At 47.3% G+C, this 15,028-nt stretch overlaps 1 protein-coding gene across 3 annotated transcripts in view; it reads right to left on the reverse strand.

The window, feature by feature from the left end:
* The window catches only part of CLSPN (claspin), a 53,363-nt gene that overhangs the window by 20,841 nt on the left and 17,494 nt on the right, over positions 1 to 15,028 (reverse strand). For all 3 annotated transcript variants that reach the window (XM_053267595.1, XM_053267597.1, XM_053267596.1), the window contains exons 8-15: positions 14,336 to 14,904; positions 11,859 to 12,050; positions 9,297 to 9,490; positions 7,678 to 7,880; positions 7,401 to 7,465; positions 5,976 to 6,181; positions 2,577 to 2,737; positions 972 to 1,198 (exon numbers count right to left, since the gene is read on the reverse strand). In XM_053267595.1, the coding sequence (XP_053123570.1) occupies positions 972 to 1,198; positions 2,577 to 2,737; positions 5,976 to 6,181; positions 7,401 to 7,465; positions 7,678 to 7,880; positions 9,297 to 9,490; positions 11,859 to 12,050; positions 14,336 to 14,904 (1,817 nt within the window). The remainder of the gene's footprint in view (positions 1 to 971; positions 1,199 to 2,576; positions 2,738 to 5,975; positions 6,182 to 7,400; positions 7,466 to 7,677; positions 7,881 to 9,296; positions 9,491 to 11,858; positions 12,051 to 14,335; positions 14,905 to 15,028) is intronic.

Genomic DNA, 15,028 nt, shown 5'->3' on the forward strand with positions numbered 1-15,028 from the left:
CAGCACTCTAACCACTACACCACGCTGGCTCTATATTGTATACATTTTGGGCAGCATATAAATATGATAAACACACACACACACACCACTGCCCTTGCTCCTCAACTGCAATCTGCAGCCCATTTGCAACTAATTCCTCTTTCCTTGCCCTGCCATCAGAAACCTCCATATGTGTGGTGTTAATCAGGTAGGTGGAGGCATAGGGGTGGCCCATAGGGCTTGATTCACCCAATCATGATTAGGGCAAGAGAAGCCACCTGCTCTGATTCAGGAGCTGCGCATGCTCCCAGTTGCTGATCATCTGTCAGCTGAAACCAAGGCTGTAGGTGCCCTCCATGCTCATGTGCCAAGCAGCAGTGGGGCTGGGGGACTCCCTCCTACCCAGCAGCTGTATCCAGATTTTTAATGAGGCAGGAGGAAAAATCCTCCTACCCACCCTCTGCTTAGCACAGGATCACAGACGGTGCCTCTGTCATTGGTTTAACTGACACATGATTGGCAGAGCATGCACCATTCTGAGATTAGGGTAGGAGGCTCCCCCTACCCTAACTCTATGCTCGTGAAATCTACCTGCAAACAAGGGCACTAGAAACACAGTCCTTTCCTTCTGGCTATCCAGAAAGTATGCAACTGCAATAGTATAGAGTATACAACTGCAGAAATTCTAGTCAGCTGGATATTATATTATATTATATTATATTATATTATATTATATTATATTATATTATATTATATTAAAGCCAACCAACCAAAAGCCACCACAACAGTTCCAGACAGACTTAGTTAAAGCTTACTGGCCAGAAGTAGGCATTTACTAGCCCCCTTCCGCTGCTCTGCCAACAAGCACTTAGATTTCAGCAATATATTCTGGGCACAGGATATGGCACAGAACCACCAGAAGGTGCAGTGTACAGCCCCAGCAGAGGCACAAAACCAGGGCCACTCGTCCTATCAGGACAGCCAAGACTTGCCTTGAGATGCAAACTTCCCAGAGCACAGATCGAGCAGTTCATCCATGTTCTGCTTCTTGCCACTGTAAGTGTCCGGAGGGAGCTTGTCCTGGGAGGCAAACTGCCCGGAGCACAGATCCAGCAGCTCGTCCATGTTGGCATCCATTGCATTCTCGTCCATGCTGGCCAGAGGCAGGTGACTCTTGGAGGACTGGTATTTATTCCGGTGGTGGCCAACGTTCAGAAATCTGGAAGCCAAGTTTGTGACCACATCTTACAAAATGCTGCTGCCATCACAGCAGGCTCAGGCAGCTCAGGAAGTAGAATGTGAATAAGATACAGGTCTCCAGGCAGACTTTGGGAATATGAAGACGACAAGTATTTATACACCGCTTTTCAACCAAAGTTCCCAAAGAGGTTTACATACAGAAATTAGTTAAATGGATGCCTGTCCCCAAAGGGCTCACAGTGTAAGAAACATAAGAAGACACCAGCAACAGCCACTGGAGAGATGCTGTGCTGGGGTCGGATAGGGCCAGTTGCTCTCCCCCTGCTCAATAAAGAAAATCACCACTTCTAAAAGGTGCCTCTTTGCTCAGTCAGCAGGAGTTCCTATCACTGCTGCACTGAGATGCAAGATAATGCCAGAGCCATTCAGCTTCAAGCAAACACTATCAAAAGCAGAGATGGCCAACTTCTCGGCTGGTGTCGGAGATCACCCAAGCTTGGGATTACATCCCCCCACATGCTCCAAAAGGCAGGAAGTAGTCATACTTGAAGATCCTTAACCCAGTGCATGTGGGCGGATCTCCTCGGTTCTACTTCTTGCCTTTGCTCCAGAAGGCTCGCTTTTCAGCTCGCTACTTTCTGGCCATGCATATTCTGATCCTTTCCTTCGTCGCTTTTAGCTATCTTTATCTGTTTTTTCTTTACTACTCAACTATTATCTAGTTTCACTGTTTAAAAAAAAAGATTTCTGGTTTTACTTGTCCATCTTTATTGTCTATACTCTGGAGTATTGTCTATTCTTCCCTGCACCCTTTGCTGACCCTTTGGCCGATGTCCACCAAGAAGACAGTCGGTTCTCTGGGCTATTTTATTCTCCACAAAAGGTCAGGAGCAGAAGTATATCTTTGCCTCATCAGCGTACCTCCTCATGGAGGTCAGGCTCCATGAGAAATCAGACATCATCCCCAAATAATAAAGGCTTCACATTTATGCAGCATGTGTGTTCAGGCATAGCTGTGAGTGTGTTCATAGGAGGCATAGGACATCACCTTATACCAAGTCAGACCATTGATCCATCTTTCTCAGTATTGTCTGCACTGGGATAGGCAACCTGGGCTCTCCAGCTGCTGCTGAACTACAATGCCCAACATGCCCATCCACAATAAATTGCAGTTGGGGGATGATGAAAGTTGTAGTTCAGCAATATCTCGAGAGCCAAGGTTGACTACCCCTGGTCTTCAGTGAGTAGCAGCAGCTCTCCAAGGTTTCAGATGGGAGAAATCCAGCCCTACTGAGCTGGTGGGACGCATTTTAATCACCCTGGGCCACCATTCTCCAGCCTCATACAAGTTGGGAAGCAGTATCCATAGGCAAGATCAAACCTTCCCAGTTACATACCCATCTGCATCAAGAAGTTGACTTTGGGTGTCATCTTCGAGGGAGAATTGAAACTGGAACCTCCCAGTGGCTGGAACTGGGCTTTTTTCCTCAGGTGTAGCATTATAGAGATCTTGGGAGTCCTCTATGGGGAGGGAAGGCTCAGATGCCTTTCCTGAACTCTAAGCAGATATAAAACAGAACACATTTATAGAAATGAATGACTAATTAGAAAGCAGGCACAAGCAAGAGTTCAGTCTGGAAGGGATGGGGCAGAGGAAGACCAGCAAAGGCATAACTATAATTGGGCAGTTGTGTTCAAAAAATATGAATCTCACACCGTTATATGTTTATCTGTATATAAAATGTTGGTTTTGTAGATCTGTATGTATAAAGTGTAACATCACGTCGATTTCGACTCCCGGCGCCCACAGAGCCCTATGGTTTTCTTTTGGTAGAATACAGGAGGGGTTTACCATTGCCTCCTCCCGCGCAGTATGAGATGATGCCTTTCAGCATCTTCCTATATTGCTGCTGCCTGATATAGTACCAGCAGGGATTTGAACCGGCAACCTTCTGCTTGTTAGCCAAGCATTTCCCTGCTGCAACATTAGGTGGCCATCTGTATGTATACACATACAAAATCATCTTACATTAGACTCCTGTGAGTAAATTAAGTGAGGCTTCATGGAGTAATCAACAATGAAGGGTTCCCCCCACCTCATTATAATAATCCAGACTTATAGTAAAGCTTAAGAGACATTTCAGTCGTCGTATCTGTCCCCTCTCCATTACTGAGGAAGGAAGCACATTTTGGGATTAACCTCTTTCTTATAATTGTTGTACATTATTAGATGGATAGGTCTCAAGAAAAAATTGTTGTTGGATACAATTGATAGGGATGTGCAAAAAATTTCGGGCACAGAACGATCTGTGCCCGAAATGAACAATTTCGGGTGATTCGGGGCCGAACCGAATCACCCCCGATGTCCCCCGATATTTTTCGGGCACGAGCCGAATCACCCGAATTTCGGGCACGAAAAATTCGGGTGATTCGGTTCATGGTTGATTTTTGGTGAATTTTTAAAGTTTTAGTGACTTTGGGGCAGTTCGGGGGCATAGCATGGGATCTGGGCAAAAGGAGTGGGGTGGGGTGGTAGTGCCTAATGGGTGCAGGCTACCACCCCAATTTCAGGGGGATTGGGCCAAGGGCTGATTTTTGGTAAATTTCTGAAAATTTCATGTCTTTGGGGCAGATTGGGGCATATTGGGGCAGAAAGTGGAACCTGGGGCAGAATAGTGGGGTGGGGTGGTAGTGCCTAATGGATGAAGGCTACCACCCGAATTTCAGGGGGTTTGGACAAAGGGGTGATTTTTTGAGAATTTTTGAAGTTTTAGTGACTTTGGGGCAGTTTGGGGGCAGAAAGTGGATCTGCCCCAAAATAGTGGGGTGGGGTGGTAGTGCCTAATGGGTGGAGGCTACCACCCCCATTTCAGGGGGATTGGGCAGAGGGCTGATTTTTTGAGAATTTTTGAAATTTGGGTGTCTTTGGGGCAGATTGGGGGCAGAAAGTGGATCTGCCCCAAAGGAGTGGGGTGGGCTGGTAGATAGTGCCTAATGGCTGGAGGCTACCACCCATCCCCAATTTAAGAGTGATTGGGCAGAGGGGGGAATTTTGGTGATTTTATTTTTATGAGATTTGTCTTCATAAGGTGAAGTGTGCTAAATTGATTACTTCCTCATATTATTCATAGTAAAGGAAAGTGTGAAAAAGTGAAAGTGGGGTCATGAGAGTTGTTTAATTGAAAAAAATCTCATTTGCTATGATAGAATGAGAATTCACACCTCAGAAATTCACCAAAATTCCCCCCTCTGCCCAATCACTCTTAAATTGGGGATGGGTGGTAGCCTCCAGCCATTAGGCACTATCTACCAGCCCACCCCACTCCTTTGGGGCAGATCCACTTTCTGCCCCCAATCTGCCCCAAAGACACCCAAACTTCAAAAATTCTCAAAAAATCAGCCCTCTGCCCAATCCCCCTGAAATGGGGGTGGTAGCCTCCACCCATTAGGCACTACCACCCCACTATTTTGGGGCAGATCCACTTTCTGCCCCCAAACTGCCCCAAAGTCACTAAAACTTCAAAAATTCTCAAAAAATCACCCCTTTGTCCAAACCCCCTGAAATTCGGGTGGTAGCCTCCACCCATTAGGCACTACCACCCCACCCCACTATTCTGCCCCAGGCCCCACTTTCTGCCCCAATATGCCCCAATCTGCCCCAAAGACATGAAATTTTCAGAAATTTACCAAAAATCAGCCCTTGGCCCAATCCCCCTGAAATTGGGGTGGTAGCCTGCACCCATTAGGCACTACCACCCCACCCCACTCCTTTTGCCCAGATCCCATGCTATGCCCCCGAACTGCCCCAAAGTCACTAAAGCTTTAAAAATTCACCAAAAATCAGGATTTTGCTCAATCCCCCTGAAATTGGGGTGGTAGACTCTAACCATTGGGCACTACCACCCCACCCCAAAATTTTGCCCCTGGGCCCCTTTTTACCCACCCGAATCGATTCGGATTCGGATTCGGATTAAATCCAAATCCGAACCGAATCAAGGGTGATTCGGGTGACCCAGATTCGGGCACAAAACAGAACAGGGGTGATTCGGTTCGGGTCCGAGCCGAATCACCCGAAATCCCGAATTGCACACCCCTAACAATTGATGAGAGTTTACCAACTGTTACCTTCCAGTGCTTACATTAAATAATTAATGTACAATAGTATTTCCTAGTAGGTAATTTCAGAGCAATTCAAGTTGATTGCAAAATGATTGTGGGTGAGGGGAAAGGGGAATTTATAAATATAGAAAAAGACAGTATGCCTCCAAAGAAAGATCAGGATAGGAAATAATTATTTAATGTATTTAAATAATTATAATTATGTAATAATAATTACATAAAAAACTTATGTATTTTTTATTTTTCTATGTAAACTGCTTTGAGAATTTTGTTGAAGAGCAGTATATAAATATCAGTAGTAGTAGTAGTAGTAGTAGTAATGTATCATATGAGTGTATTTATTCATTTCTTGTCTTGTTTGACTATTTACTATGTTGTCAGATATATTCTGTTATGATGTCTGCATCAAGAAGTTTATAAAAATGTGGGATTTGGGGGCATAGTACAAGGGAGCAAGTCCTTTGTTTTCTACCCTGAAGAGTAATGGGCATATATAGACAGAGAAAGGTCATGGGGAAGAATCACCCAGTTTGTTTCAATATGGCGAGAAGGTATTTAATTTCCAGCCAATGGAAACTAGAGAGTTCTCCTTGCATGTAGGATGTGTACAACATACACCACAAGATGAATACTTCACAATTACTTAAGACTCCAAAGAAGCAAGAGAAAAAGATTACCTTGGATGCAGAGCTAATAAAGCTGGTTTTGAAAAAGCCAGGAGAAGGAGAGCGGACACCTCCAAAGGCAGACAGAAAGTTGCCCCCACGAGCTGCCTGCTTATTGCAAGGCTGGTAGGAAGGAATCATGGAGCCGATCAGCTCAAAGCTGCTGTTGTGGCTGTTCTCTTTGGCCAAGTTCGGCAGTAAAACGGAATCTTCATCTTCTAAGGAGGGAGAGGAGGAAATCTACTGATCTTAGAGGAAAAAACCCACCATCTTGGTTTCAGATCCTGAGATTATTTCAAGCAAGTTGGTTAGAAGAAACCAAGAATTTGGTTGGTTAGAAGAAACCAAGAACTGGCCGTGATGTCCGAACTGACATCACGGCCAATCTTGGTTTATTTCTAACCATAATAAAAACAACTAGCTGGGCCAAGCACAGAGCATCTCTGTCTCCAGCTGGCCCACCCACCCACCCCCGCCGTTTTCTCCCCCACCCCACCCACCCCTGAGGTTTTCTGGTTGGCCAGCCAGCCCACTTCTCCCCCCCACACACCGCTTTCTGGCTGGCTGGCCCGCTTCTTCTCCCCCCACCCCCTGCCCACTTCTCCCCATTTTCTTCCCTCCAGCCTGTACCCGTGGCTATCTGGCAGCTCTCTGAACTCTCGCAAGAGCTGCCACGCATGGGATTAACCACGGGTATGCCTTAGATAATTAAATATATAGATAGATAGATATTTTCCATCTCCCGTATGGCCATGGGAGGGAGCATGTACTTCCAAAGAAAAGAGATGTCCCATGGATCCAAGGTTTAACTGTGGTTCCACCTAACATCTTGAGTTGTCCAAATGAGTCACCAAGAGAAAACAGCCTAAATCCAGACGAAACGTCTACCATCTCAAATGTTAAATGCTTTATTACAGTCAAACTACCTCAAAATGTTCAACAATGCTTTGAGCAAGCACCAGGAAGTCGGGAGAGACAAGGCAGTATGGGTCTTCCGTGGAGGAAGTTAGGAATATAGGCGTTCCAAAGCTCTGCCCCACGTGTGTGCTTGCTTGCTTATTTATTTATTTATTTTATTATTCCTCTGTGTAAACTCCGCCCTGAGCCATTTTTGTAAAGGCAGTATAGAAATTGAATGAACAATAATAATAATTTGTTCATTGCTATCCTAACCCTGTGCTCCATACAAAAATGTCTGCAATTTTACCCTAATCATTTGGAGGTAGGGATAATGAAGGGGTGATATGCAAAATGCTTTAAGTGAAACAATGCTATCACCTGTTTTCCATCTCTAGGTGGGTAGACATTGCCAAAAATCACTATGCAGATTCTTCCACTGAGATGGTACCAATAGCCCAAATTTGTGGATCCGGCTCGTGGACCAACAAAGAGAAAAGAGAGCCACGAAGAAGCAGTCAAGACAGACAACAATTTTACCTGGCTTGTCGGGTCTTTTGCCCACCGTTTCTTCCATCTCAGCTTTTTCACCTGGAAGAGAGTACCTGCAAGAAACAAGCATAGCTCTGTACATGATGGCGTAGCAAGGAAAACGGAGAAATGAATGTGAACAAGTTATTGTTCGTCAGGGTGCCGGTGGTACTATCTAGCAATATTACAACATACCGTTTTGTAATGGCTCACGGCGTTTGCACTTTAGGTTTACATCAAACACAACTTTTTTGTTCTGTAAAATTTTTTTAAAAAACAACCTCACCCTGTTTTTGAAGAGTTATCCTTGAACAGCAGCAATGTCGATTCTGTGGAAGAAGACTTGGGGGCAACAGGACAGTGCATGGTTTGGGCTGCATGTTCCTCATCGACCAATTCTTTGTCGGTTTCTTTTTCACCCTCTTCAAGGCCCTGCTCTCTCAGCTCCTCATTATCCTCCTCTGCTTCACCAAGAAGGTACTCAACAGTCTAATGGAGCATGCACACACCAAATTAGGAACATAGGAAGCTGCTGCATACTGAGTCAGACTACTGCTCCATCCAGCTCAACATTGTCTACACAGACTGGCAGCGGCTCTCCAAGGTTTCAAGGCAGGAGTCTTGCCCAGCCCTACCTGGGGATGCCAAGGACTGAACCTGGGCCATTCTGCACGCAAAGCAGATGCTCTGCCACTGAGCTACGGCCCCATCCTCTAAGGGGAATACCCTACTGAGCTCACATGTAGTTGCCCATCTAAATGCAAATGATCTCCCTGCTTAGCAAAGCAGATCATTTGTGCTTGCTACCACAAGACCAGCTTTTCTCCCCTAAAAGGACAGGGAAGAATTCCACATAGTGAGTGATGCTATTTATCTGCTTAAAATACTGATAGCCTAGAGCTTTAAAGTTCCCCATAGGGCCATAAGTGCATCTTCTGCTTTGCCCCACAGAACACCTGGCGAGGGAGGGAAGCACTGCACAGAAGAACCGCAGGAAACAAGGCCAGGGATGGAGCCGGAGCAGCAGCAGCATCCTGTACAACTCACAGCCAGACTGACTGTTGATCCAGCTTCTAGGAGCCGCTTAGGAACACAAGAAGCTGCCATTTACTGAGTCAGACCACTGGTCTATCTAGCTCAGGATTGTCTTCACAGACTGGCAGCGGCTTCTCCAAGGTTGCAGGCAGGAATCTCTCTCAGCCCTATCTTGGAGATGCTGCCAGGGAGAAAACTTGGAACCTAGATGCTCTTTCCAGAGTGGCCCCATCCCCTAAGGGGAATACCTTACAGTGTTGACACATCAAGTCTCCCATTCATATGCAACCAGGGTAGTCCCTGCTTAGTTAAGGGGACAAGTCATGCTTGCTACCACAAGACCAGCTCTCATCCTCGCTTGGTGGCTGAAAGCTGTGCAGGACCCAGCTGTGATTCCCTCTCTCTCTCTCTCATTTCCCACAATCCTGTGCTGCATTGCTGCTGCACAGTGCAGAGCAAGGCAATGCAGAACTGGCCCTCCAGGATTCCAGGGCTGGAGGTCTGGATTGCAGCGCCTGCCTCCGCTTCCTAAAGTTGCTCCATGGTTATCAGAGCTGCTCTGGGCATGAGAAGATGGGCATACACAAGAGTTCCTGGCTGCAGGATTGCAGCCCTCTCCAGGAGCTGGGTGTACACTTAAAAAAAAACAACCACCAACAAAAACCCAACACATTTCAGTGCCTCGCTCCAGGCAGTTCTTTAATCATTTCTCACTTCAAAGAACTGTAACCGTTTGGCAAGTGGCCAATATTAAATATGGCACAAACCCCCAATTCTCTTAGTTCCTGGCCAATTTAGGAGACGTCAGCAACACACTAAATCTTGCCAAAGTAGGCAAAACAAGCGACCGGGGGGGGGGGGGGAGCAAACCTCCAGATTGCCTTCTTCGTCTTCCTCCTCCGACTCATCCGTCATCTCTTCCTCCTCCTCTTCCTCCTCCTCCTCCTCCTCCATCATGTCCTCATTATCCAATTTAAACAGGGTGAGCCGCTTCTGCCGTTCCTCCATCCTACGGAGCTTCATGGCCTCCTGCAGTTTGGCCTTCAGCATTTGCAACTTTTCACCTGGGCATCCAGGAAGGCATGAATACATGAGATGCTCGTTTTAAAAACACACACACACACACACACACACACACACACACACACGGAAGCATCGCCACCTCGGGCAAACCATTTAATGAGGCTATGCACAATTATCACTGCTTTTTAAATTCATTTGAATGGGGGTGGCGGGGGGAGCTTCAGGATATGCTGGCTGAAATAACCAAGCTCTAGGAACATGGGAAGTTCCCTTATACCACATCAGACCATTGGTCCATCTAGTTCCATACCGTCTGGCTGGCAGCAGCTCTCTTTGAGATTTCAGGCAGGAGTCCTGCCTGGCCCTACCTGGAGATGCTGCCAGGGAGCGAACCTGGGACCTCCTGCATGCAAAGCAGGTGCTCTGTCACTGAGCTACGGCCCCATCCTTCTAGTTAGAATAAGCCAAGTCTACATGGGCAGCAGACTCAAGATGTAGAGATGTGCATGGAACCAGCTGGCCCGGTTCAAGGCCAGTTCAGTTTGGGTTCCTGGAGGCGGAGGTGGTGGCGGCGGCAGGTGTGTGTGTGTGTCCACGGAGGTTCCCCCTCCCCCCGCCGGCCTTCTAAATCACCCCCTCGCCCGGTTCAGGCACTCTTCGGCCGGTTTCTGGCCTTAACCCAGAAGCACCTGTTTTTTTAAAAAGATCGCAAACCCCCCGAACTTGGGGTAGTGGTTTCGGTTTGACCCCGAACCATTGAAACGAACCGGTTCGATGTCAAACTGGTTCAGGGTCGAACCAGTTCGCACATCGCTATCAAGATGAGCCAAGCCAGGAACGGACAGCTTCTGTTCTGGGTCCACATGAATAGTCCAGCCATTAGCCAAGTTCCTGCTTTGTATCCTCTCCTCCAGTACCTGTAGGGGCAGGATGGGGGGGTGGAGGGCGGCATGAGAGAGAGGGCCTTTCCTTGCCATGATTTCGGAATGCCCTGCTTGCTGACGCTGGATATCATTACGGTTCAGATGCTTTTAAGTGTTTTATTAAATAACTAGCCAACCCCGCACAGAGCATCTGTGTGGCACTTTGGGGCCGGCTGTTTCCCTCTTCCTCTGACCCCGGGCTATCCTCTCTTCCCCGTCCCTCCAGCTCGCACTCTCCAGCCCTTCTCCCCTCCCGTTCCTCCACGTTTTGCTCCCTCCCGCCCGCCCGCCACCGCCTTCCTCTCCCCCCGCCCGCCACTTTCCTCTCCTCCCTCCTCCACCCGCCAGCCGGGCAGCCACTGCCGGCACTTTCTTCCCCCTCTCCTCCTCAGTGGGCACGCATGTCCCACTCACCCCCTCTGGTGCCAGGCCAGGGCCAGTCCTTCCCATTGCCTCCCACCTCCCAGCCCAGGCTGCAGCCGAGATGGCCCCTCCTCACAACAGCCAGGCACCTCCACCGGCCAAACAGAGCTCAGCCAATCAGGTGCCTCCCTCGCCGGCACGCGTTGCCTTGCCACATCTCCACGCTGGCTGGCTAAGAGACTTAATTATAAAGATGTTATATCTTTTCATGTGATTTTTAATCCTGTGAGCTGCCTGGACAGTCCTTGTGAACCGGAAAAGTAGGGCAGGGCTTGGCCAAGTCAGATGATGTATCGAGACCCATCTACCTACCTAGGGAGGACACACCTACCAATGGGTACTAGACTTGATGGCTCAGAGGCAGGTTGTCTCTCAGTTGCAGGGAATACCAGTTGCAGGGAAGCAATGGCGGAAGAGGAGGCATGTCTTCATCTCCCACTTCCGGGCTTCCCAGGCGCATCTGGTGGGCCACTCTGGGAAACAGGATGCTAGACCAGATAGGCAGGTGGTTGGCTCAATTTATCAGCCAGACAAAATATTTTACTGAAGTTATGTTGCAGGCCTGCTCAACTTTGCCCCCCACCCCCACCGGTGTTTTTGGACTACAACTCCCATAATCCCCAGCCACAGTGGCCAATAGCCATGGATGATGGGAGTGGTAGGCCAACATCTGCCGGAGGGCCAAAGTTGAGCAGCCCTGCTATGTTGGAACGTTGCTCATCAGGGCCTTTTTCACTCGTCAGGAATCATTTTTTCACTCGTCACAGACTAGTGGATTTCTGCAGCCCTGCAGACGGGCCCTGGGCCTGATCCAGCAGGGCTGTTTTTACTTTATGTTGATGCCATCTAAAGAGTTCTTCTCTCACAATACAGAATCAAATGTCTTTAAAATGAGTCATTCCACCTGCAAGTTTCAGAAGTACTACTGAAAACAAACATTAAAAATGGTTTACACCTCCTGTCCAAGAAATCAGAGGCACCTTTAAAAGTGGTTTTTCAAATATGGACTGACTAAACGCTGCAGCCAGGACATCTTACGCTCTTCCTCCCACCAGCAGAATACCTGGCTTTGTGTGGATTGCATCCTCTTTGTCCTCTGCAGCTAACAGCACAGGCACTACATCTGCTTTTAGCTCCTCCTTGCCCTCATTAGTGGTCTCTTTACAAATAATATTCAGGTTCACCGTTCGTTCAGCTTTCGGTTTTGGTGTGTGAAGCGCATGCTTTGCAAAACGTTGTTTCAAAGCTTCCAGCTCTGCATTTTGGTTTTAAAAAGAAGAAAGCATTACTATAACCATGCATTTGTAAAAGGTTTCATAGTTTTCACTTTTTTTTAAAAAAACCTAATTAATTTCTCTTCAACTGGATTCATCTACTTTGCAGGGAGGTGCCAGTCAAGCTGAAAAATATGAGCTTCTGTATTCAGAAGTTGATTTGACATTTGGTAGGATTAGGGTTCCTCAGATCCCCCCCCGCCCCACCTTCAAGGGGAAACCTGGTTCCTCAGCCCCTTCAAGTTTCCCCTTGGGGGCAGGAGAGAAGCTAAGCTTAAACACCTCAGATCTTGGGCAAGGACTCAACTCAAAAATTAAGACTGCTGTGCTTGCTCCAATACCCTTCCCATTTAACAAGGGTCATAGGCTGTTCACACAACCCTAAACAGGGTCAGAGGAGGGTCCAGCCAGGTAGGAGAGCCGTGCGTGCTTTCAGTCCATGGTCGTGAGAACTCAAAAGGCAAGGGGGGTGGAGGGAAGAGTGATTGTGTGGGAGGCAGGAGCTGCGTAGAATGGCTTTTCATCCACCCTCGGTAAAATTCTGGAGATGGAATGTGGATAGAGTGCATCCATCTGATCCAGCTCCCTAACAATCATTCTTCCCTCCTCCTACGTTGCTTTTTGAGTTTTCACCACTGCAGATCAGGAGCACACACAGCTCTCCAACCCTGGCTTCTGACCCTGTTTAGGATCAAATGAACAGGACTTCACTCTGGCACATAACTGAGAATCTCTCAAATGGCAGCTCGGCTGGCAAGAATAAAGGAAGCAGGCTTCTATTCGCCTAGGATGACTAGAAACCCCTTCCAGGCCACCATGATAAGAAGCAGCTGTACAACAGGAAAGAGGATGGGTTTCTTTTTCCCCCTCTCAGGCCTTCCCAAAATAACTAACACGTGTAGGTGTGGGCTGGTGACTTGTGAAAACAAATGAGATAGCAGTTTCCATATCCGCTGTTATGGTTACAGGAAAAACAAGTGACAGGAAAATAATCATGAATCAGATCTACTGTATATAGTTGAGGTTGAGTTAAACATGCTAGCCTAGCAGTGTGATACGATGCCATGATCTTAAGACACAGGAAATGAGTGTCACTGGATTTCAGTACTCAAAGATAGTCCATAAGCCAGTCCCACAACTTTTCACCATCATTATCATCTCAAGGGACAAATGCTCATCATTATTTTTTGGCAAAGTCTATCCCCCGAGATAGGAAATAGATGATAGTATTGTTGCACTTACAACTTTGTGTGTGTCCTCAGCCCTTCTTTATCCCTCCCCATCAGCTGATTAGGGAAAGATTACACAAATTTTTGCACAGAGCAAATTTTTGCACAGGTCAGAATGAACACATTGCTGTACTCTTTGGAGTAATCTTCAGAGGACATACCTACCCATTTTTATTTCCATTCCTCTGACAATATCAATGTAATTTTATAGTAGTTTTTGTGTTTTTAGAACTTTTAAAAGCTTTCAAAACACTTTTGCAAATTTTGCTGCAGCAGGCCTGATGGTCAGAACAATAAAAGCATGGTGAGACAATGGAAGTTGAAAATCGCCTCTTTTCCATCTTTAGGTTGGTTGGTTGGTTGGTTGGTTGTGCCGTCGAGTCAGTGTCGACTCCTGGCGCCCACAGAGCCCTGTGGTTTTCTTTGATAGAATACAGGAGGGGTTTACCATTGCCACCTCCAGTGCAGTATGAGATGATGCCTTTCAGCACCTTTCTATATCGCTGCTTCCCGATATAGGAGTTTCCCATATTCTGGGGTGATTTGAACCAACAGCCTCCTGCTCTCTAGGCAGGCTACTTCCCCACTGCACCATTAGGTGTGTAGACCTTGTCGAAAATCACAATGAGCATTTGTCCCCCAGATGGTACCGACCACCCCAGCCGGCTCATGTATTAAGAGGCAGATGGCAGCCAATCAGTTAATTCAGGGGTTCCCAAGTGTGTGTCCGCAGATGTTGCTGGGCAACAATTCCCATTATCCCCAGTCACTATGGCCATTGGGGCTGGGGGATGATGGGAGCTGTAATCCAACAATATCTGGGCCCCCATGATTGGGAAGCCCTGAATTAAGTGAGGCACTTTAGGAGAAGGTGCAGTAGGCGAATAAAGAGCACACACACCCCAATTCAAGTTAACATAGAATGGGGAGTCCTTTCGTCAGAAGCACACTGCTGCCCCTGTGGAACCCATACAAATAGCCAAAAGCTAATCAGGATCCAGTTAGCCCAAGCAAGGTCCTAACAGTTAGAGCCATACCTTTGTTCAACTGAGGCTCATCAAGATTAATAAATGAATCATCCCTGGAACAGAGTGTAGGCTTAATGGTCAGGTCCACCCCCAGCTCCCGAAGCCAGTCCAACCTGGACTTCTTTCGTTTTTCACCCGTTGCTACCAACACTGTCCTGGGAGGCTGAACAGCTTCTTTGGGCTCTGCAGAGGATTCCAACAATGGCTCCTCTCTCTGCTTAATCGCATCCCCTTCCACTTTATTCTCCACCGGCACACTGTATTCAACAGCGATTAGTTTAGTGTCTTCTTGCTTTTCATAATTTGTCTCCTCAGTAGGGCTTTCCGTTCTGGGATCACCACTCTGCCCATTTTGCTCAAGACATTCTTCCATCAAATTCTCCACCTCTCCAGCAGAAGAGCCATCTGTTCTGGCAACACAAGAGTTCAGGAGGGTCGAAGTCTGAGGATTGGGTCCTGCTTCTAACTCCCTAGTTGCTGGTTGGTCGGTTTCTTCTCTCCCACTCTCTCTGCAGTCAGTGCCTGGGTTCTTTGGCACAGCATTTTCTCCATCAAGTGTGAGCTGATATTTAGTTGATCTACCAAGAACAACAGAGGCAAAGCTTCACCACCCTCTTCTGACCTTTATATAATCACTGCAAAGTGTGTGGAAGTCAGGCTAAAGAACTTAGTTGTTTAGCACATGATTTTTCAGAAGACAGA

The sequence above is a fragment of the Hemicordylus capensis genome, chromosome 7, assembly GCF_027244095.1.
Source record: "Hemicordylus capensis ecotype Gifberg chromosome 7, rHemCap1.1.pri, whole genome shotgun sequence".
Taxonomy (NCBI): domain Eukaryota; kingdom Metazoa; phylum Chordata; class Lepidosauria; order Squamata; family Cordylidae; genus Hemicordylus; species Hemicordylus capensis.